Here is a 21,215-nt window from a genome sequence, read left to right as displayed (position 1 = left end):
AGGGAGGAAAACATGATGTGAGAGAGGAACATCAATCAGTTGCCTCTCCTATGCTCCCCGACCAACTGAGGACTGGACCCAAAGCCCAGGTATGTGCCCTGACCAGGAATCAAACCCGCGACCTTAGGGTTTCCGGGAGGACGCCCAACCTACTGAGCGACACCAGTCAGGGCTCCCGTTTTTGTATGGCCCCTGAACTTAGAATGGTTTTTACTTTTTATAAATAGTTGACAAAATTTGCAAGAATATTTTGTGACACGTGAAAATTATGTGAAATTCAAATTTGTGTCCATAAAGTTTTATTTGCACATGGTCACGCTCATTTATTTAGGCTGTTACAACAGAAAACTCACGTCCCTACCTGGCCCTTGCAGGAAAAGTTTGCTAACATCTGTCTTGGACTTGAGCCGGGACTGCTGTACCTACCGCTGGTCAACGTTTAAGGCCAGTCTTGGCTCCCTCATTAGACTATGAGCTTCTGGGTGACCTGGGTGTGGTACCTGGTTCAGGGGAACCTCAATAATACCAGCCGCGGCTGGGATTCGCGTTGAGTGGGGAGGTGGGACAATGAGGATTTAAGAGTCACCTGGGTTGAAATCCCCACGGTTTGACAACGTCGATTGCCCACTCTGTGCCCCAGCGTCCTCCTCTGAGAAACCGAGATGCCAGGAGGCCAGAGTGAGATAAGACGTGGGAAGCACTCCGTAAGGTGGTGTTAGTCGTTACTAACCTTTCCCTGCCCTATGCTCGTCCTGAGGAGACGCCGCGGACCGGGCGCCGCACGCCGAACGGGAGGCGCTGCTAGGGGCGGGAGCGCCGGGCGGTGCCGGGATCGAGACGCCGGGCGAGCTGGGAGCCCGCGCGCGGCTGTCAATCAAGGCCGCCCTGGGGCGGGGCGGGGCGGCGCTTCCGCCTGCGCTGGGCCACGCCGGGCCGCTCCGCGGCGCCCTGGACAGTGGGGAACCGCGCCCGGACCGGCGGCCGAGGTGGCGATGGAGCTGAATCCAGAGCTGCTGCTGCAGGAGGCCCGCGAGAACGTGGAGGCAGCGCAGAGCTACCGGCGGGAGCTGGGCCAGAGGCTACAGGGGCTGCGGGAGGCGCAGAGGCAGGTCGGACGGCCGCGCCCGGAGGGGCGCTGTGGGCCCCCGGGGAGCCTGCCCGGAGGGTGGGCGAGGGCCAGGAGGGCTCCGGGGGGTGTTAGTGTCCGAAAACTGTGAAGGGAGAAGGGAAGAGGCTCCGAAGGTGCAGGGAGACCAAGCAGGCTCTGGGAATGGGTGCGGGAGGTGCGGGGGGCTCTGAAGAGGAAGAGACTGTTGGAGGATCCAGGGAGAGTGTGAGGGGGCGTTCCCTAAATTGTGTGCGGTTGTGGTGGGGCCGGGGGGTGGGGTCCGAGGTTGCGGAGAACGAGGGACCGGAGCAAAACCTGAGGACGTCACTGAGGGTAGTGAAGATTAAGGAGAGCTGGGGGAGGTGGAGGTTTTGGGGAAACCCTGCGGTAGGGATGGAGCCTGATTTTGGAGAGCCCGAGGAGAACGTGGGGTGGAGACTTTGGACAGGTAAAGATGGGGGTAAAATGGATATTGGAAGGGGAGGATTAGAGAGCGACTGAGAGAGATTGAGAGGCAGCAGTAGAGTCAACACTAAAATGAATGGGATTAATGCTTGAGAATAGTACTTAATATCTCATGTGACCTTGAGTGCATTAAAAAAACCCATTGGTCGTAACCCCGTTCTAGGTAGTTTAGAATTTAAGGTGAAGTTGTGTTGGAAGGTCGGAAGAAGGAGAATGAAATACTTGAGGGATGGAATGCAGAGGTGCAGGGAAATGGAAAAACAGATTTAAAAAGAGGAGTACTGAAAGGAGAAGTTAAATATACTTTCAAGGGATAGCAGTTATCTGTTCCCCGTGGACATGGTTATCAAAGATGTAGGAAAGCCACATGGTTCCCTACCCCCTGGAACTTATACACAAAAAGATATAACCCACTCCCAGTGTGTGATAGGACAGACAATTCTCCAGCTGTAAACACAGGCGCTTAGTAAGTGCTTTTCAAGGGAGTAGGATTTCATCACATTAATATTAATCTGTGTTGTCATCCCAGTACCTTCGGTGCTGCACAGAATCTGAAAATGTACAACTGGCAGAACAGTGTGCTGCGAACAGTGCCTTGGGATGGTCTCATCGTTAAGGATACTCAACATGCGTTAGGTTTTATATATTTTAAAATCCTTTAGGTAGGCTACTTGTCATTTATAGTTTAGGAGCAAAACCTAGATATGGTTTTCTTGATTTAGTGAATGCTTTTCAAGGCCTTCCAATGTCTTTATCTTGATTTCCATTTGAAAACATCTGCCTTATTCCTTTTGCTCTTTTGAAATAGAGGTTCTAAATCTAGGACGTAGTTTAAAAGGAGATTAAAGCATCTCATTATATGACTAATGTTTCAGCCAGTTCATACATCAGCCTTATGTATGAACAGGACCATTGTTGAACTGCCTCAGCAGTTAAGCAGGAGCCTTGACACTAAATGAGTGAGTGTAGCACCTGGGAGTAGCACTTAGTAATTTCTGGTGTGATAGTGAGTGCATGACGTTTTGTGTGTGTGTGATCCCATCCTGAATGGTTTAGTATTCAATTTCCAAACGTATCTTCTTTCAGATTTTTATATCCAATCATTTAAAAACAGGCCATACTTTCTGATAATTTAGTGTAGTTTAGCACGGGTCTTTGTTTTGTTTTGTTGTTGAGGCCCATCCTCTCGGAATTGAGACAGAAAACACTAAGAACATCCATCACGGTGTGCCTTCTGATGACATTGCCTTCTGACTGGACTGCAATTCTTTTGTAAACTGGAATCTGTTTTGTGCCAGTGCCAGTTACCACGGCGTTTCTCCTCAAAGCTAATTCTGGAGGATTGTATGTTTGGGTTTGTAGAATAAGCCCTCTGTCAACTTGCATTTTAAGGAAGGCCTGTGTTACAAAAATGTTATCAAAATAAGCAGCTGCTTTTGTTTGGTGGTTAGGATATTTTTAGGACCCTAGTCATTTTCAGAATAACTACATAAAATATATGGCTTTTTAGTCAAAGATTTTTCATGGGGGAAGGATTTGTATATTTTTTTACTCGCTGATTTTATTTTTGAAGGATGATTTAAAAAAAATTGAGATAATTTGCAAAATTTGTGCTGTAGCCCTGGCCGGGTGGCACACTTGGTTGGAGCATCATCCTGCGCACCAGAAGGTTGTGGTTCGAGTCCCAGGCAGGGCGCACACTTAGGCTGCAGATTTAATCCCTGGTGAGTCTGGATGCATACTGGAAGCGTACTGGATTCATGTTTCTTTCTCACATTGATGTTTTTTTTCTCTTCCCTTCCTTGCTCTCTAAAATCAATGAACACATCCTCTGGTGAGAGTTGTAAAAAAATTTTTTTTCTGCCACATCCTCTGGTGAGAGTTGTAAAAAATTTTTTTTTCTGCCTTAAAACGTGCAAGTCAGTTTTTAGAATATTCACAAAGATATGCAATCATTACCACCATCTAATTACAGAACATTTTTATCACCCCCAAAAGAAATCCCTTACCCGTTAGCTGTCACTCCTCTAGCCCCTGGCAACTACTAAACTACTTTCATTCTCTACTTGGATTTGCTTATTCTGGACACTTCATATAAATGGCATCATACACTATGTGGCCCCTTGGGGCCGACTGACTTTACTTAGCATAATGTTTTCAAGGTTCATATATGTGGTAGTGTGTATCAGTACTTCTTTCCTTTCTATGGCTGAACGATATTCATTGTGTGGCTAACCACATTTTATTTATCCATTCATTAATTGATAGACTCTGGGTTATTTTCACTTTTGGCTCTTATGAATAATGTTGCTAAGATTATTCGTGTACAAGTTTTTATGTGGATGTTTTCAGTTCTTTTAGTATGTATATACTTAGACATGCTGGGTAGTATGGTAATTATTTAACTTTTTCAAGACCTCTTGGCATACTTTTTACCTTTGCTTTTGTTTCTTACCCTTTAAAACGCTTATGAAATTTGTCTCATGTTAAGAAATCATGTCTATGAAAGTCTAGAAGGAAGAGTCAAAATCTTTTAAGTATTCTGTCAAAAACAACTGCTCGCATGCAGCAGTTTCTCCTCTTGTGGTTAAGTTCATGCTCTACCATCTGTCTTAGAAAAGGAAGTGCTGTGTAGGAATGCAGGGGTAGTCTGTAACTCTTACTGGTTGAATAAAAGACTAGCGAGATGTTCGTTGTCTTCAGGAAATCAGATAGTGTTTACAGCTAGTCTGGCCTAACTGATGTTGAAATTATTAAGAATAGTTCTCTACAGCTCCCTGGAGTCCTTGGTGCTTAGGTGTAAATACCAAAGAAATTAACTCCCACTCTCTATAAATACTCATTTGTTCATTCACTCAGTAAATATTTATTGGGTGTGTACTGCAGGTCAGAGATTCTCCTAGGTCCTAGAAACACTGTGGTCAGGGGAATAGACCACTGCCTTCACGGATTTACTCTTTCCTTAGATGCTGATTAGTAGACTATTACTGCTAAAATCAAAACAGATGAGAAAAAACCTAAATTCTTGTGTATTCATTTTTAGGTTTTACTCCCATTGTGCTTTTCATCACTTGTTTATTTCTACGTGTTGGTTTTTCTGCTTCTTGTTAATAGAGATAGCTGATCCAGATGTCACAAGGTGATGTCAGCTGGCCAGTCAGATATGCCCTACAGAGTGGCACTGCCTTGATGACATTGCCACTCTCCACGATCTAGTCCTCAGCTTTGCAGGTCTAGAAGCTTCATCCTTGTACGTTATTGAAGGGGGATTAGTTTGAGGAATTGGAGGTGCCTACAGTGAGAACTATTGATATTCTAGACTGCGTACAGTTATATTTCACTTTATAAAATGAATGTGTTGGCCTTCATGGGCCTTTTAGTTGGTGTTATTCAGTGACTCCCAGGGCATTGACAAAAATAAGTCTCTGCTCTTTCAGAGTAAAGGGCCAGATCCTGGTACTTAATCAAGACACTGTTTGGTGAGGACCTTGCCCAACTCTAGCCAGTGATGTCCCTTTGATCCTTGCTACTACAAGGGTGGTTCATGGCCACGGCGGTGGCATCCTCACCTGAAAGCTGGTGAAGAATGCAGGAGCCGGACCCCGCCCAGACCTGCTGAATTATAACCTACCCTTTAACGACACTGCCGGGTATGATGTGCAGGCACAGTAAAACTGAGGCACTGTCTTACACTATCGTTACCACTTCATGCGCTCTCCCCCCATTTCTGCAGTTTAATCTGAACCCCAGGTGTGTTGTCATAAATTGCTGTGGTTTATCCGCAAGATTAAAACGTTGTTTGGCATATCATAAGCTTGTTACATAATTATACAATGACATTCAAGTGAATAATTGACAATCTCAAGCCAGTGCATTCCTAGGGTGTCTTAACATCTGTAATGTGGTCATTTATCCTTCACAGTATTTTGTTTTCAATTTTTAGTAGTTGATTTCAGATCATTTCTTTAAGACTTAACTCCTAATCTTGGTATTCCTAATAGACCAGGTTTTCTGTAGATTCTTCTTCCCACAGGATTTGAAAACACATGGCATATTAGTTAAAGGCTAGGACAGATACAGAACTCAGCAGGGAAAACAAGTTATTTCAGAGAACCGGGGCAGGAAGTCTTAGTAGCTAAGCAAAGAAAAGAAAGCTATTATTGCTCCTTTTATCTCCTACTTCCCCTTCTGTTACCTATTTTCAAAACAGTGCAGAAATATTTTTGAAATAATTTGTACTGTAGTAGTACTTAGAATGCCTCTATTAGAGTGTCCTAAAAAAAGCTTAAATATAGAGCTGGGGAAAACCAAGAATAGAAGAAATAATTTTAAAATAACCCATAATTCTACTACTTAGAGAAAAGCACTATTAACATTTTGGTTATCCTTTTAGACATTAGTATGCAAAATTGAGAGACTAGTGTATATGCAACTTTGTAGCAATTTTTTTTTTTTGGTTAACATTATATCATAAGCATGTATTATGAAAAATTTCCCATGTACCATCTAATTTTTAACATAGAGGTGTACAGAGCCCATTACATAGGAACCTGTGGAGCACTGGTGGGTGGTAGGCTGGAATGTACTGACCCAGGTACACCAAAATGCAGGAAGCAAAGCTCCAGAAGCAACACTAAGTAACAGCCAAGAAAAAACCTGTACATATATTTGTATACAAAAGGCACATATTTACATTGGCTTTTCAGTCATCTTTTCTTGCCTGAGTCTTTTCACAAATTATCTTTAAGCATGACACTGAAAGCTGCTTGTTGAATCCAAAACTCACTTGAAATATAGAATGATATATACATACATGAATTAACACAAGTATTCTGAATCAATAATTTTTTTAACTTTTTTTAAATTGTTGTTCAAGTTCAGTTGTCTCCATTTTTCCTGCACCACTCCCCCACGCCCCCTGAATCAATAATGTTAAGATCAGTGGTGTTCATTAAAAAGTGTGTGAATGTCAGTTTTTCTGTATAGCTCTCTTTTCAATAGAAATTGTAATGTATGTATAGTTTTGATAAAGAACTATTCTTGTTACTATAAACCTGGTAAATAACATGGCTAATTCATGACCTAAAAAGCCAAACATATATAGGACAGGCTTTTATTATGGGGAGGAATCAATGAATCCCTTATTTTACTTGGTTAGTACTTCTCTGTTAGCCAGGACACTTTGAGAGACTTAACTCCTCATCCTCACTTTCCTTATCTGTATAATGAGGATAAGGACTGTACCTACTTTACTTGGCCGATGTGGGAATTAAAATGAGAAATGTATTTAAAATGCTTAGCACAATGCCTGGGACATATGAAGTGCTTCGTAAGTATTCATATTAACTGTAATAATTATTAAACTAAAAATAACCAAATATTATTGTTATTCAAAGTGATGTCCCCTAATTCTCTCCTACTCCCTTTCCCATCAGAATGCTCTTTTTGAGCTCTGATGGCAGTCTGTGGCTGTCCCACTCATACAAGAACTTAATACTACACTTTATTGTAGCTATACGTGCGTGCAACTGTCTCCTTACCGGAGTGACAGTTTTTTTAGGTCAGGCCCATGCCTTATTTATCTTTATAAGTCCAGTTCCTGGAACATACTAGATCTCATTAAATACTGAATGAGTGCCTTTATGAATGTTGTGGGTATAATTTTGCAGACATTTTAAAAATATTATTTGTGGTCTTGATTATATGCACCCTATTCATTAATGCAAATAATCAAGAATTAAACATTTGTTTTATCATATGATTTGATTATTTGTTGCTCCGTAAACTGTATCACAGTATAAAGGCTTAAAAGCAATCATTTTATTTGCTTGCCGTTCAGGGGATTGATTGAGGCTCAATCGACCGTTTCTCCTACGTGTGCTGGTAACACTCAGGTAACTGCAATTAGATGGCAGCTAAAACTGGAATGTTCAAGATAGAATGTTCAGTTAACCTGTGTGAAGCCTTAGTGGTAGCAGGAGTCAGTTGGAATTCTGGCGTGGCGGGACCTCAGTGCCGTCTCTCTCTTTTCATCCCTCCCTTCCTCCCTCCTATCCTTCCTACTCTCCTGTTCCTTCCCCTTGCTCTCTCCTAAAAGGTAGACATACTTCTTATATGGTGACTCAGGACCCTGCAAGGTGCAAAAGTTTCAGTTGCCAGGTTTTCTTAAGGCTGAGGCCTGAAACTGGCAGAGTATCAGTTCCACTCTGTAGCTGTGCATGTTGACTGCATTGCTAGTTACAGGCCCAGCTTCTGTTCTAGGGGAGAGGACTGTGTAAGCATGTGAGTACCGAGTTGTGGTTCACTGGAGGTCACTAAAATTAACACCACCAATCATATAATTAAGATTTTCTTTCTGAAAGTTGTTAAATAAGCATTACAAAAATAGCCTAATCGTAAGAGAGGTATGAAGGAAAGGCAGCAGAGCAGCTCTTATGAGTCCATACATGACTCAGACCATTAAAATTCTCTGCCACTTTATTAGCTTTATGATGTGGGCAAATTGATCTCCCTGACTCATAAGTTACTCATCTACAGATGCTTTCTTTGTAGGGTTGTGGTAGAGTTTAAATAAGACCGTGGATGTAAGTAGCTAGCACACAGTAGGTATTCAGTAACAATACACTAGACCTGTATTGTTATTGCTATCATTATTTTTAATGACTAATGTCTTGGTGTCAGTGCAAAGACAAATAGCTAATGCAGTACATTTCATATGAACTGAGAAGAAACATTTTGGTTAGCTTCTTCAATTTCAGCTGAGTGTTTCGTATCTTTGTCTTTTATTTTTGATCATTATGTTCTAATGTTAGCTAATGGTGTTTAAAGCCAGTCTCTAATTTTAAAATAGTTTTAGTTTCCTATTTGCAAAACCATTGGGAAAATAAATTCTTAGATTCAACTTGGAAGATAAAAATTTCTTTTCTTCTGTGAAGTCATGAAGATGCATGTTTTAGAGGAGCTGGAAGAGAGTCCAGTTACTTAATTTCCTGAAATACACATTCTATTCTCTTCTGGCCTGGCCTGTCCTATCCTATCCTTTCTCTTGGTATAGCAACTGTATAAAAGTACAGTTTCTTTGGGATTAAGCAACTATAGTGGAAACTTTGTAAATAAGTATTTTTTTAAGTAAAATTTTTTTGTGAGTAAGTTTTGATGGTCTGTTATAGTGGAGGTTTTAGTGGAAAATTGGCTCAGAATATTATCAGTGAAGATAAACAATGTATATTAGTTTCCTTTTTGAGACCTTGAGTTGTGTATCATTTGTATTCTTAAATCTACTACAAGCCATCCTGGGTTTTTGCCCTAGAATGGCTAGGTAGCATTTGGGGCTGAGTGTTGACTACCACAGGATTCTTCCTGTAAGGACAAGAAATACACGTTACATCAGGAAGTGACTCAGTCAATACATAATTTACAGGTTTACCCGGGAACTCTTTCAGATAGGATCTGTATGAACTAAACAGCCTGGCTCATGGAAAGACTGCCGTCTTGGAGTCAGATTGTTTCTGGCACTGGGAAGCCTTGGGGAAGTTATTTGATGTCTTTTAGCTTCACTTTCTTCTATATAAACAATACAGACCCACCTCTCAGAGCTGTTGTGAAGATTTAGTGAGCTAACCCTGAATACACTGGACCATGATACCACATCAAATAGGAACAAATTTACTCAGCAGTGAAGCCTGCATTTTTTTAAAAGCTTCATAAAACTAAGCAAACACACTTGGTTACATGATTGGTTTGAAGGTGACCAAGGCTTTAGATTATGAGCTGTATTTCAGGGAGAATAAAATGTTGCCAAAGTTGTATCAAGTTTGAAACAGCAGTGGATGGGGTTCTATGAACAAAAGGGGACACATTACAATGAAAGTACAGGGGGTGAATTTGGAAATGGATTCTCCCCGCCCTGGCCTTCTCACAGCTTTGTGTTCACATACTTCCTTTTTTTCTGAGGTTCTGAAACAAAAACAAAACATAGGCCCTGCAACAGCTGAAGGAGCTTTTGAATTCTTTCTAAAGAGGAAATCGACTTTACCTAACCAATGCACTTCCTGTGTGTGCTGTATCCGTTAAAGAGTGAGATAGGACCTGGTTGGTATAGTGTTCACTGCAGAATTTCCTCTTGGTGATGGGGGTGTGAACTCTATTACAGCGTTCCCGCATGTTGTCTTCACTCATTTCTGGTATGTGGAAGATCTGAGTCACCTGGGGATCTTGTTAAAAATTCAGGTTCTGAATCAGTAGCTCTGGGAGGACCCTGAGATTTTCTCCATTTCTGACAGTATTTCAGGTGATACATCAAAATCATAAGACACTCTCTCCCTGGTTCTTTTATTAAGGTCTTAAAAGCATACACGATTAACTCTTTTTATTCAACCACATTTATTTGCTTAGTGCTAGAATGTTAGGGCCTTATTCTCAAGGATCTCACAGCTGAGTGATAAACCAAATCAAGCACATTTTGAGTATGGCTTTATTTATTTAGAGATCAGTTTGTTGTTTCACTTATTTATGCATTCATGGGTTGATTTTTGTATGTGACCTGACTGGGAATCGAACCTGCAACCTTGGTGTATCAGGACAATGCTCTAAAAAACTGAGCTACCTGGCCAGGGCAAGTATGGGCCCTTTTTAAAAAAAGTAAAAACAGAAACAGCCCTGGCTGGTGTGGCTCAGTGGATTGAATGCCATCCTGAACCAAAGGGTTGCTGGTTCGATTCCCAGTCAGGGCACATGCCTGGATTGCAGGCCAGGTCCCGAATGTGGGGCGTGCAAGAGGCAACCACACATTGATGTTTCTCTCCCTCTCTTTCTCCCTCCCTTCCCCTCTCTCTTAAAATAAATACATAAAGACCTTAAAAAAAATGAAAAATAATAAAAAAAGCAACTTTAACTTGGGTTTATTTTATAGAAGTTCTTTAGTAACTTTACAGAGAGAGTTAAACTTAAATTAGGATTTCTCTCTTTTATGATTTAAGGAATTTTATTCCACTTTTTAAAGATTTTATTTAATTTTTAGAGGGAAAGGGAGGGAGAAAAAGAGGGAGAGAAACATCATTGTGTGATTGCCCCTCATGCGCCCTCTACTGGGGACCTGGTGGACAGCCCAGGCATATGCCCTGACTGGGAATCAAACCAGCGACCCCTTGTCTCTTGCAGGCTCGCACTCAATCCACTGAGCCACACCAGCCACGGCTATGATTTAAGGAATTTTGTTAATGCACATACACCTTTCATTGTAACTTCCATTAAAAGGAGAAAATATTGTTTCTGTAATCTGCCCATCCCAGCCAATCAAACTGTTCCTTTTTTGGTATTTATTTGTTGTCCTTGGGCAGAGGCATCTTTTGTTTTTATGTGGTTGTGAACGTTTCTGTAAGATAATTTTGTATTCTGACATTCAAATTTAGTATTAGAGAATAAATAGAAAGTTCTCTAAATTTCCCTATTAACTGTTAAGATGTTGTTTTTATCCATATTTTGATATATTCTTTCTTGGTGGGTTTTTCTTGGACTTCATATGCTCTTGTTAAAATAAAGAAGGAAAAGGGTTAGGGAAATAAACATAACGTCATATGAAACTAGTATGATAATGTTTGCAAAGTAAAGTATGTGTTTGCTTTAATTCAACGGAGTGTTTGGCTTATAGTTAGAGTTTCCTTTTTAAGTGAGAGAAAGTGAATTGTATGTTATGTGTGTTCTTAAGAAAACCTGGTGTCTGTATAGACAACTGATTTTTCGAAATATGTGTAAGATGTAAAGATTTTCTTGCCCTATCTCTGAGAAGAGTTCTTAATCTGACTCTGGACCTAGGGCACTGTTTCTCACAGGATGAGCTGCAGACCCACAGATGCACTTGTGAGTTGGGCAGGTCTGGGATGGAGCCCTGCAATCTGAGTTATAACAGACAGCCTGTGTGATTCTTCTGCAAACCAACTTTCAGAATTACTGCTCCCAGCAAGCCGTGGTTGGGATATAAGGGAGTTTGTAACCTCTGAAATTGAATAAATTTATTCAGGGTATGGATTATTCATTTTTTTGGAAGCGGGTGTGTAAACCTCTCATTGAGATTTGCAAAGAGGACCATGACTCAAAAAAGATTAAGTCATTGTCCCAGAAGTGTGTTTTTCATGAACATGTTCTGCCTCTTATGAGACACTTGGGATTTTAAATACATTCCTAGTTTTCTTTTGGCATAATAAGGGCATTTTATCCATGAGTGGGTTATTTTGTATTGTGGCTTTCTAATCTACCATTTCTTTACTTCTTTTCAGCAAAATAAATTTTAATCCCCTTCTAATTTAAAATTATTTCTTGCTGAAGTGTACTACTGCCAAGAACTACTTTGTGCAGATAATACTTTCTAACGCTTATTTATTCAGAACAACAGTGTGCCGATTGTTTTACTAAGTGCAACACATGTTATTTTTATTGAATCCTAACGGCAAACCCCATGAGGTAAGCATTAGCATACTCATTTGAGAAATAAGGAAATTGAGGCATAGGGTGCTCAATCACCTGGACCACACTGACAAAATTTGTGAATGATGGAACCAGGGTTTGAGCCCATTCCGTCTCACCCAAAGGCCGGTTCTGTGCAAGTCTGCAAGTCCATGTCAATGAATCACATTAGGTTTTTCAGTGAATAGAAGATGATGGCTGTGTAGTACCTTGAAATTATTATAGGTGTTGCTTGTGGATTAGCCTTTTGCAGTGATTCTGATTCTGAGTTTTTCTATGATTTCTTTTCAGATCAAAGAGAGTGCATCACAGACAAGAGATGTCCTCAAACAGCATTTTAATGATTTAAAAGGAACCCTTGGGAAGCTCCTGGATGAGCGATTGGTGACCCTTTTGCAAGAGGTGGATACCATTGAACAAGAGACCATTAAACCACTAGATGACTGCCAGAAGCTCATAGAGCATGGAGTTAGCACTGCAGAGGACTTGGTCCAAGAAGGTGGGAGTCCAGGGAGCCTATTAAATGTGGCAAATTCACGTTGACACTGTGCTGATTTCTCAGGATACCAGCAGGCTTACTGCCATCTGTGGGGTGCTTAGAATGTTCCTACCTTGGGACAGTTTGTAATATAGGATGATATATATTACAGTGAGGTGTCCCAGAGTAAGTGCAATTAAAATGTTACTTATAATCATTTATAAAATAAGGAGTAAATGATATTTCTCAAAAGGTTCCATGATAGTATCACATACTCTGTTAAAGAGCAATTTAAAGGTCATTTTGGGCCTCAGATATTTTTCAGAGCCCTGGCTGGGTGGCTCAGTTGGTTAGAGCATTGTCCCCATTCACCAGGGTTGTGAGTTCAATCCCAGGTCAGGGCACATACAAGAATCAGCCAATGAATGCATAAATAAGTGGAACAACAAATCTCTCCCCCCCACACACACACCCTCCTCCCCTCCCTCTCTCTCTCTCTCTCTCTCTCCTTCCCTCCCTCTCCCTCAAGAAAAAAATTTTTCAGAGTGTTCATGGTTTATAGAATTTAATTCCATTATCGTTTTTAGTAGGTTAAGGAATATGATTAGTGTTTACTTCTGAAATTGTAGTTGTTATATTTTTGTCTTTAGCCAATTACTTTGGTTGAAACATGCCCAGATCTTGCCTTGCTACCTGCCTTCCTTTTTCCCTCCCACCCTTCCTTCCTTCCTTCCTTCCATCGTTCCTATGAGACTTTGTCAGGTACATTAAATAAAAATTCTGCACTTTGTGGTTCTCATATGAGAGAGGGATACTTGCTGAGGGACCTTATGCGAGTACAGAAGGGAAGTGCTTAACTCTGGAAGAGTGTACGATAGCTTCCTGTAGGAGGAATTCTACAGAGGAGACAAGGAAGGAAAGGAGGTAACAGCGTGCTTGGAAGCAGAAGTGACATCACGAGTGAAGTGAGTGGCATATTAGGGATCTTTTAGGCAGCAGAGTTACACAGTCAGATCTGCATTTTAAAAAATGACACTGCCTAGTCTAGAGGCCAGATTCCAGGTTGTGAGACTATAGGTAAAAGAATTAGAAAGTTGCAGCAGTAATCCAGATAGTAAATAATGAGGACAGTGACAGGTAAAGATAAGGTAGAGCTGGTTTTAAAATTTGTCGGAGATAGTCCTGGCTGGTGTGGCTCAGTGGGTTGGGTGCTGGTTGGCCTGCGAACCAAAGGGTCGCTGGTTCGATTCCCAGTCAGGGCACATGCCTGGGTTGCAGGCCAGGTCCCCAGTTGGGGGTGTGTGAAAGGTGACCACATATTGATGTTTCTCTCCCTCTCTTTCCCCCTCCCTTCTTCTTTCTCTAAAAATAAATATATAAAGTCTTTTTAAAAAAAGATTTTTCAGAGATAGAATTATTCATGATTTTACTGATCAATAAGTGTTGGTGATTGGTATCTGGATACATTAAATCGGTTGGAGGAGAAAGGAAAGGGTTTAGGATGACCAAAACCAGCCTGATTTTGTGTATCACTAAATTGTGCTGTTTACTGACATAGGAAATGAAAGAGGAGGGGTGAGTTTTGGTGGGTACTTAGGCTTTTGGTTTGGGCTGTGGTGACTTTGAAGTGCTTACGATGCCAAGAGGTAGTTGGGAATGGTGAGTATACTGCTTAGGAGAGAGAGAGAATACCTGGAGATGTCAGTGTGGCAGTTAATGGCATAGACATCAAGTTTGAATCTAGGGAAATAGGTAAAACCATTAAGAGATAGTCTGCAGTCTGAGAAAAGGAGGCAGCAGGGGGTAGAACTCTAAGGGATGAAACATTTAAAGGGCAGTTGGGGGGAAAAGAGATTCGTTCGCCAGGGAAGGCGAATGAATACCATCCATTCTGCAGATTGAATGCTATCAGTGGTATAGGATAAAAAGTGTGCATGGCTCACAAGTCTGTCGCTGCAAGTGGAAATCAATCCCCCTTTTGGTCCCACTTAGAATATGGTACCAGTATTATCTTTACTTGCTAATTATATTTTAGTCTTCGCTTCAATGAGAAGTGCTTATATGCTTTTGTCCATCACAGTGCCTCTGAGAAAGAATTTTATTTTATTTATTTTTAGAGAGAGGAGAAGGGAGGAAGAAAGAGAGGGAGAGAAACATCAGTGTGTGGTTGCCTTTCGCACGCCCCCTACTGAGGACCTGGCCTGCAACCCAGGCATGTGCCTTGACTGGGAATTGAACCAGTGACCCTTTGATTCTCAGGCCAGTGCTCAATCCACCGAGCCACACCAGCCAGGACTGAGGAAATTTTTTTAGCAGGACCACAGAATGTCTTTCCCTGGAGGCTTTGCTTTTGGAAACAAACCCAGAAGCAGTTCAGCACAGGTCAGGAGTGTACACCCACCACCCTGAGGACTGAGAAATGTTTTTGGTTTAGAAAATCCTTTGAGGCACGTACATGCTTGTATGGCTTCTGATACTTCAATTTTTTTAATACTTCAGAAATATTTAAAATTTCAAACTCTTTCCTCTCTTCCCTTCCCAAGGGATAAAAACTTATTTATAGAATTTTGAGGATTTTAAGGCAATGTTCAGTGCGTCTCTGTTTTCCTTTTGGTGAGGGACAAGCTCCTGTTATGTGGCCTCAGAGAACTTGAGTCACTCCAAGTGGCATTGAGATGGGAAAGGGTTCTGGTGGTGGTCTTCGGGGCTGTGGAAGGACATAAAAGTTGGTCAAGTATTTTTTTTTTTTTACCACCTTTATACAGCATTTTCTTTTTATTGAGTAATTTCTGATCTAATATATGATATCCTTTTAGGAAAACATTACCGTGTCTTTTGGTTTTATAAGATCCCACGCCCTATTACTCCTGGCTTCTGCTGGAGTTGATAAAAGTTTCTGTAGGAGAGATAGGAAGAGTCCCTGGGTCTTCCGCTTTGCATAAACTTCATTGACAGGCCCCATTGCCTTGCATGGAACCAAATAGACATTTCTGGCGAGATGTCACCATTAGGGACTGCTTTCCTCTTGAGCTTCACCTTAGTGTCACTTCTAAAATAGTGTCTACTTTTAGTTTTGGGGGAATTTTTTTTTAAAGAACTTTAAATTTTATTTTTCAATTATAGTTTACATTCAGTATTATTTTGTATTCATTTCAAAGTGTACAGCATAGTGGTTAGACAGTCATAAGCTTTACAAAGTGTTTCCCCCCATAAGTCTAGTACCCACCTGGCACCGTACATAGTTATTACAGTATTACTGACTGTATTCCCTGTATGCTCTACTTTACATCCCCACGATTATCTTGTTAACGGCCAATCTGTATTTCTTAATCCCTTCTTCACCTCTTTACCTTTTGGGAATTTGTGGCATCACTTAAGAATTATTTGCAAGAAAACCAGACACGGGTTGTGTTGGTTACTTACAGTGTGACTGTTTTTCACTGTACTAGATCTGTTATTTGTGACTGTAGGTGAAATCGCCATTCTGGGCGGTGTAGGAGAACAGAATGAAAAACTGTGGAGCTTTACCAAAAAGGCCTCCCACATTCAGTTGGACAGGTAAGAGAGTTCGTGCCTTTGGGGCTTGCTTTTAAGCATTTAGACCATCTGCCCGTTCTCCACCCCTTGTTAAAGATTCTGATTAAGGGAGATAGACAATGTATTTTTCAAAGTTTCACTGCTCGTTACCAGTATTATTAATGTGAAATAGTTGTGATTATAATCTTTGGTAGTTATTACTACAGATTTTCTTCAATTCTAATGTGTAAGATAATTGTCAAGTTTTTAAAAATTTGGACATAACATTGAAATGGGGTCATATCTCAGGAAAACAGATCTTTTGGTATAAAACCTGACAACTCTGACCCTGCCAGCTTTTTATCTTCTTGCTTAGATTTATTTGGGAAGAGAATCTTCGTGTAATGTCTTGCAAAGCCCCCACTTCCTTAACCATTATTTAGTGGGAGCTTCCACATTCTTCTAGTATGTGACTGATCCAAAATATTCCTTGTATTTTTAACTCAGTTAAAAGCCTCCTAAACACATGAGTTTTGTTTCTTCAGCTTACCAGAAGTGCCTTTACTGGTTGATGTGCCTTGTTTATCTGCTCAGTTGGATGACTCAGTTCTTAACATAGTGAAAGACCACATTTTTAAGCATGGAACGGTAGCATCTCGCCCACCAGTACAGATAGAAGAACTGATAGAGAAACCGGGAGGCATCCTTGTGCGGTGGTGTAAGGTAGGTGATTCAGAATTGTAGAGTGGCTTCAACATTGTGGGTTTGAGATCTGGGGGCCTCAGTTCTATTTTTTATTAACTACCATTGAATATTTTCTAATCTTCATGAACAAAAATCCCTTTTGCTTTAAAATTAAAATAAAGTCACAGGGAACTTTAACTGAGGCAGTTCTTCCAGTTTGAGATAAACAGTTTTCAAGGCACTTTTTAAAATCCCTGTATCACAACATCGTTTCCCAAACTTAAACTCTTAGTGAGTTGAGCATTGCTCCCATTTCTGCTTATTAGGAAAGTCAAATGATGATAGTGAATATTGGGTGTCTGATATTTTTCTGTTTAACACTCAACCAACATGTCTGAAATAAAAGGTCTGAAGAATGGTTTCCCCTCCCTCTCAACATTGCTAAGGTTTTTATGTGTTAAATCAGTTATGTAGGTGAGCTACCATATTTTAGATAAAAACTATGTCCACATGAGTCACAGCGCTTTGACAAATGCATCATTCAGAGGTCGGTGCTCAGCTTCTAGAAACTATTTTCTTCAGTAATATAGAGAAGTAGAGATGCTTTTGCTGGTTCCAAACAAGGACCCTTATTCCAGTTTTATTCTTTTGCCTGTCGGTGGGCCTCAGTTTCCAGTTTCGTGTTTGTTTGTTTCTGTTTTTTCGCTATAAGCATTATTGTTTTCTTGTGCACAGATGTAAGATTTTTTCGTGAAGTGTATACCTACCTGTTAATTATGATGTCTTAGAGTATAGGTGTGTACTAGGTAATGCTAAACTCTTTCCAAAGTGATCGTACCAGTAGCAGTTCTGAGGTCCTCCAACTCTGCATACTGACCAATATTTGGCATTGTCACGCTGTATATTTTTGCCAATATGGTATCTCATTGTGGTTTTGGGTTGCATTTTCCATATTATAAATTTGGTTGACTATTTTAATGTATTTTTGGCATCTTATGTTTTTTTCTATAGAATGCTTATTCATGTCTTTTGCCCGTTTTTCTGTTAGGTGGTTGGTGATCTATTAATTTTTAGGGGTCCTTTATATACTCTGGATATTAATTCTTTCTTGGTTATATGAATGATATAGTTTGGGATTCTTATCCTTGAACTTTAAATGTTTTATCTTTGGCATTCTTTTGTAGAAAACCTGCCATTTCATCAAAGAAAGCAGATTTTTTTCCTATCACACTGGGAAGTTTAAAACACGTGGTTCAGTAAAGAAAAGAAGAGAAGTAATGGTGCAATATTCCCTATGACTTTCCTGAGAATAGCCTACATTGAGCATATTCAGCACACGGGCTTGTACGCTGGGCCCCAAATTCCCCCATTCAAAGTTCTTAAACAATAATGCCGAGAGAAGTTATTCTCTGATTTTTACCTAACATAAAGCCTTTCTCCTTAGGTGGATGACGACTTTACAGCCCAAGATTACAGACTCCAGTTCCGTAAATGTTCTTCAAATCACTTTGAAGATGTATATGTAGGCTCTGAAACTGAGTTCATAGTATTACACATAGACCCCCATGTTGATTATCAGTTCAGAGTCTGCGCCCGAGGAGACGGCCGGCAGGAGTGGAGTCCTTGGAGCGTGCCGCAGATGGGCCACTCCACACTGGTGCCTCATGGTATGCTGCTGCTTCTCAGTCCTGGAGCTCAACTGTGTGTAAGAGCACTGGTATTCTGTGCTGTAGGCAGCACGCTGGCAACCCTTTTTTCTGAGGGTAAACCCTGATTGATGAGACCAACACGGGGCATGTCTTTTACCTCCTGCTCAAGTTATGTCATGTGGGTTTTGCGAAATTTTCAACAGCTCTTATGTCCAGAGTCTAAAATAGTGCCACATAGGATTAGTAGCATCCCCTAAAACCATAGGTTTTAAATATTGCAACTGCAGTATTTGATCCGAACCTTCCGTATATATCTAGATAGAGGCTTTTTCTCGAAAGCTGTAGGCTGTGAAATTGATCTCTTCTGTGTAACAGATTTTGACTCATTTGTTAATTAGTTCTTAATCAGGTTAGAATAAGCTCAAGCATGATTTTATTAGATAGGCGATAACACTTATTTGATCTTCCATGCCAAAACTGTATAAGAATAGGCTAAAAGTTTTTTTTTTAATTTGTAGGATTAACCACAATGCCCTGTCATAGAAGAATCTTTTCTTCTATTGAGATTGCTTATGACCCCTAAGAGTAGTCTCTTCTACTTCCAGGTTTTATTTAATGTGTCTGTACTGGTGATAGTCCTGAAAAGATTCTAATAATTTTCGTGTCTGTGCTTTTTGAAAAGAGTGGACAGCTGGCTTTGAGGGGTACAGTCTGAGCAGCCGACGGAACATAGCGCTGCGGAATGATTCGGAGTCCTCGGGTGTTCTCTACTCCAGCGCCCCCACCTACTTCTGTGGGCAGACGCTAACTTTCAGGCAAGTAGAGGTTCAACTGTCTCTCATGCGTGGGCAGTATAACGAAGCGTACAGCATATATGAGCTTTGGATTCAAAATCGTCCTGCCGTTATTCCATCATTCATAGGTAGTGGTCGGTACTCTGGGGAGATTTCTTTATTTCTCTTTGCTCCAGTTTTCTTATACTCGTATGTATGCATAGGCTTCCTGTGAAGATTAACTGAGATAATGTGTATAAAATGCCTTGCTTATGTTTGATACACAGTACGTACTCATGTTTAAATCTTTTCTTCTTGGCACATAGAGGTAAATAGAATACCTCTCAAAAGTCAACCTTAAGAATTCAGAGGCCCAGAATTTTTTGTTTCCTTTGTGGATCAATAAGAATGGTCTCTACGAGAGACAACTGATCAGTGTAAACATGCTAAATATGTAATTCTCTATAAAATGAGACTGAAAACAAATCTCTTTGTTTTCAACCACCAATTAATTTCTCTTTCTTTGTCCATTTCTTCCTGTATCAGAAAAACTTTATTTTTGTGGTTTCAGGCTGTCTGAGATATACTCTCTATGGTCATATTTCTAATTAGCTCTTCCTAGAAACCACAGCCCAGTTGTGATTTAGAAAAGTAAAGCTTGCCTGATGTTCACCCTGCTCACGGTGCAGCAACCTCACTTCTAAGTTTTGACTCTTGAGATCGTGAGATTTTGTTGTGAATGCTTGTCCCAAGTTCCTCTTCTCAGCTCCTGGTCATATGAGGCAGGACAGTATCCGAATGTGTTATCTAAGCAAATGTTGCCGTTTTCTCCACCAGCCAAGGCATTTGAACTGTCAGCTGTTGTCAGATACACTTTCTCTTATTTTTGATACTTCCTCTCACCCCTTACGTTGTAAGTAATGACTTAATAACCAGACAAATACCAACCGAGAAAGAAATAAGGAGTCTAGTGCCTAAAGTCTCATTCCCCAAATAATCATGAGTTTTCTATACTAACATACTCCTTCTTTGTTTATGTCCCTTCTTTACAAAAATACTTCCATTAGTGAATCTCCTGAGAACAAGGTACTTCCATGTAATGGTAGGGCTTCCTGAGTTGATAGATTTAGGCCAGATATCTCAGACCATAATAAGAGTAATAATCACAGAGTATTTACTATGTGCCAGGTACTGTTCTAAACATTTTAGTTGTATTAACTCATTTGATTCTCACAATAACTCAAGGAAATGGGTGCCGTTACTCATTTTAGGGATGAGGGTGCCGAGGCACAGAGAAGTCACTTACCCACTGTCCCATAACTCATAAAGGCAAAATTAGGGTTTAAATCCCGGCAGTCTGGCTTCAGAATCTGTGATCTTAACGACTAGTCTCTATTGCTTGTTTGTCTTCCTGGAACAGTAAACATGATTCTAATTAGTGCTGAAATGTATAGTTTTTCTGCTACTGTAACCTTAGTTCTTTTACCTTTTTGTCTTCTATGACCTGATGGTTGATGGTGACCTGATGCTCTCCTGCCTTTAAATTCTCCCTCTGTGGCTCTAGCCAACGTGGCTGAGTTAGTTGGGCATTGTCCTGTAGAGCAAAACGTCACTGGTTCAATCCCCGGTCAAGGGCATGTGCCTGTGATTGTGGGTTCGGTTCCCTCCCTGGTCTGGGCATGTAGTAGAGACAACCAATCAATGTTTCTCTCTCTGTCTTTCTGCCTCCCTTCCCCTCTCTCGAAAAATGAATAAATAAAATCTTTAAATTCTTCCTCTGTGAACACAGGAAGGTCTGATAAGATGGCATACTTAGGTTTGATTCTTAAGTCATTCAGTAAATGTGTATTGATTAAATTTAAATCCACTTACTCTCTGTGGACTGTAGGCTTCGATAAATCATTAGTTAGTTCCTCCAGAGACCCTGGACTGGGCCATACTTGGCAGGGTAATGGACTGAAACTTAGTGAAGCTCAGTATTATCTTAGCCATACCTTTGCATTTTTGTTATTTTTTTTTCTCTAAATGTGGAATGAAAGTGTTTCCTCTCCTTATTTAAAAGAATGTCAGGCATCAGCAAT

At 40.6% G+C, this 21,215-nt stretch overlaps 1 protein-coding gene across 1 annotated transcript in view; it reads left to right on the top strand.

Annotated features, from left to right (window-relative positions):
- Positions 1–899: 899 nt before the first annotated feature.
- Positions 900–21,215, top strand: part of CRLF3 (cytokine receptor like factor 3) — a 32,995-nt gene continuing 12,679 nt past the window's right edge. Inside the window, exons 1-6 of the mRNA XM_024564991.3 lie at positions 900–1,109; positions 12,326–12,533; positions 15,983–16,070; positions 16,574–16,751; positions 18,157–18,379; positions 19,044–19,176. Coding sequence (XP_024420759.3) covers positions 993–1,109; positions 12,326–12,533; positions 15,983–16,070; positions 16,574–16,751; positions 18,157–18,379; positions 19,044–19,176 — 947 coding nt within the window. The 5' untranslated portion in view covers positions 900–992. The remainder of the gene's footprint in view (positions 1,110–12,325; positions 12,534–15,982; positions 16,071–16,573; positions 16,752–18,156; positions 18,380–19,043; positions 19,177–21,215) is intronic.

Source organism: Desmodus rotundus, chromosome 9 (genome assembly GCF_022682495.2).
Source record: "Desmodus rotundus isolate HL8 chromosome 9, HLdesRot8A.1, whole genome shotgun sequence".
Classification (NCBI taxonomy): Eukaryota; Metazoa; Chordata; class Mammalia; order Chiroptera; family Phyllostomidae; genus Desmodus; species Desmodus rotundus.
The sequence above is the reverse complement of the archived record's forward strand: the minus strand, read 5'-3'. Positions and strand labels throughout refer to the sequence as shown.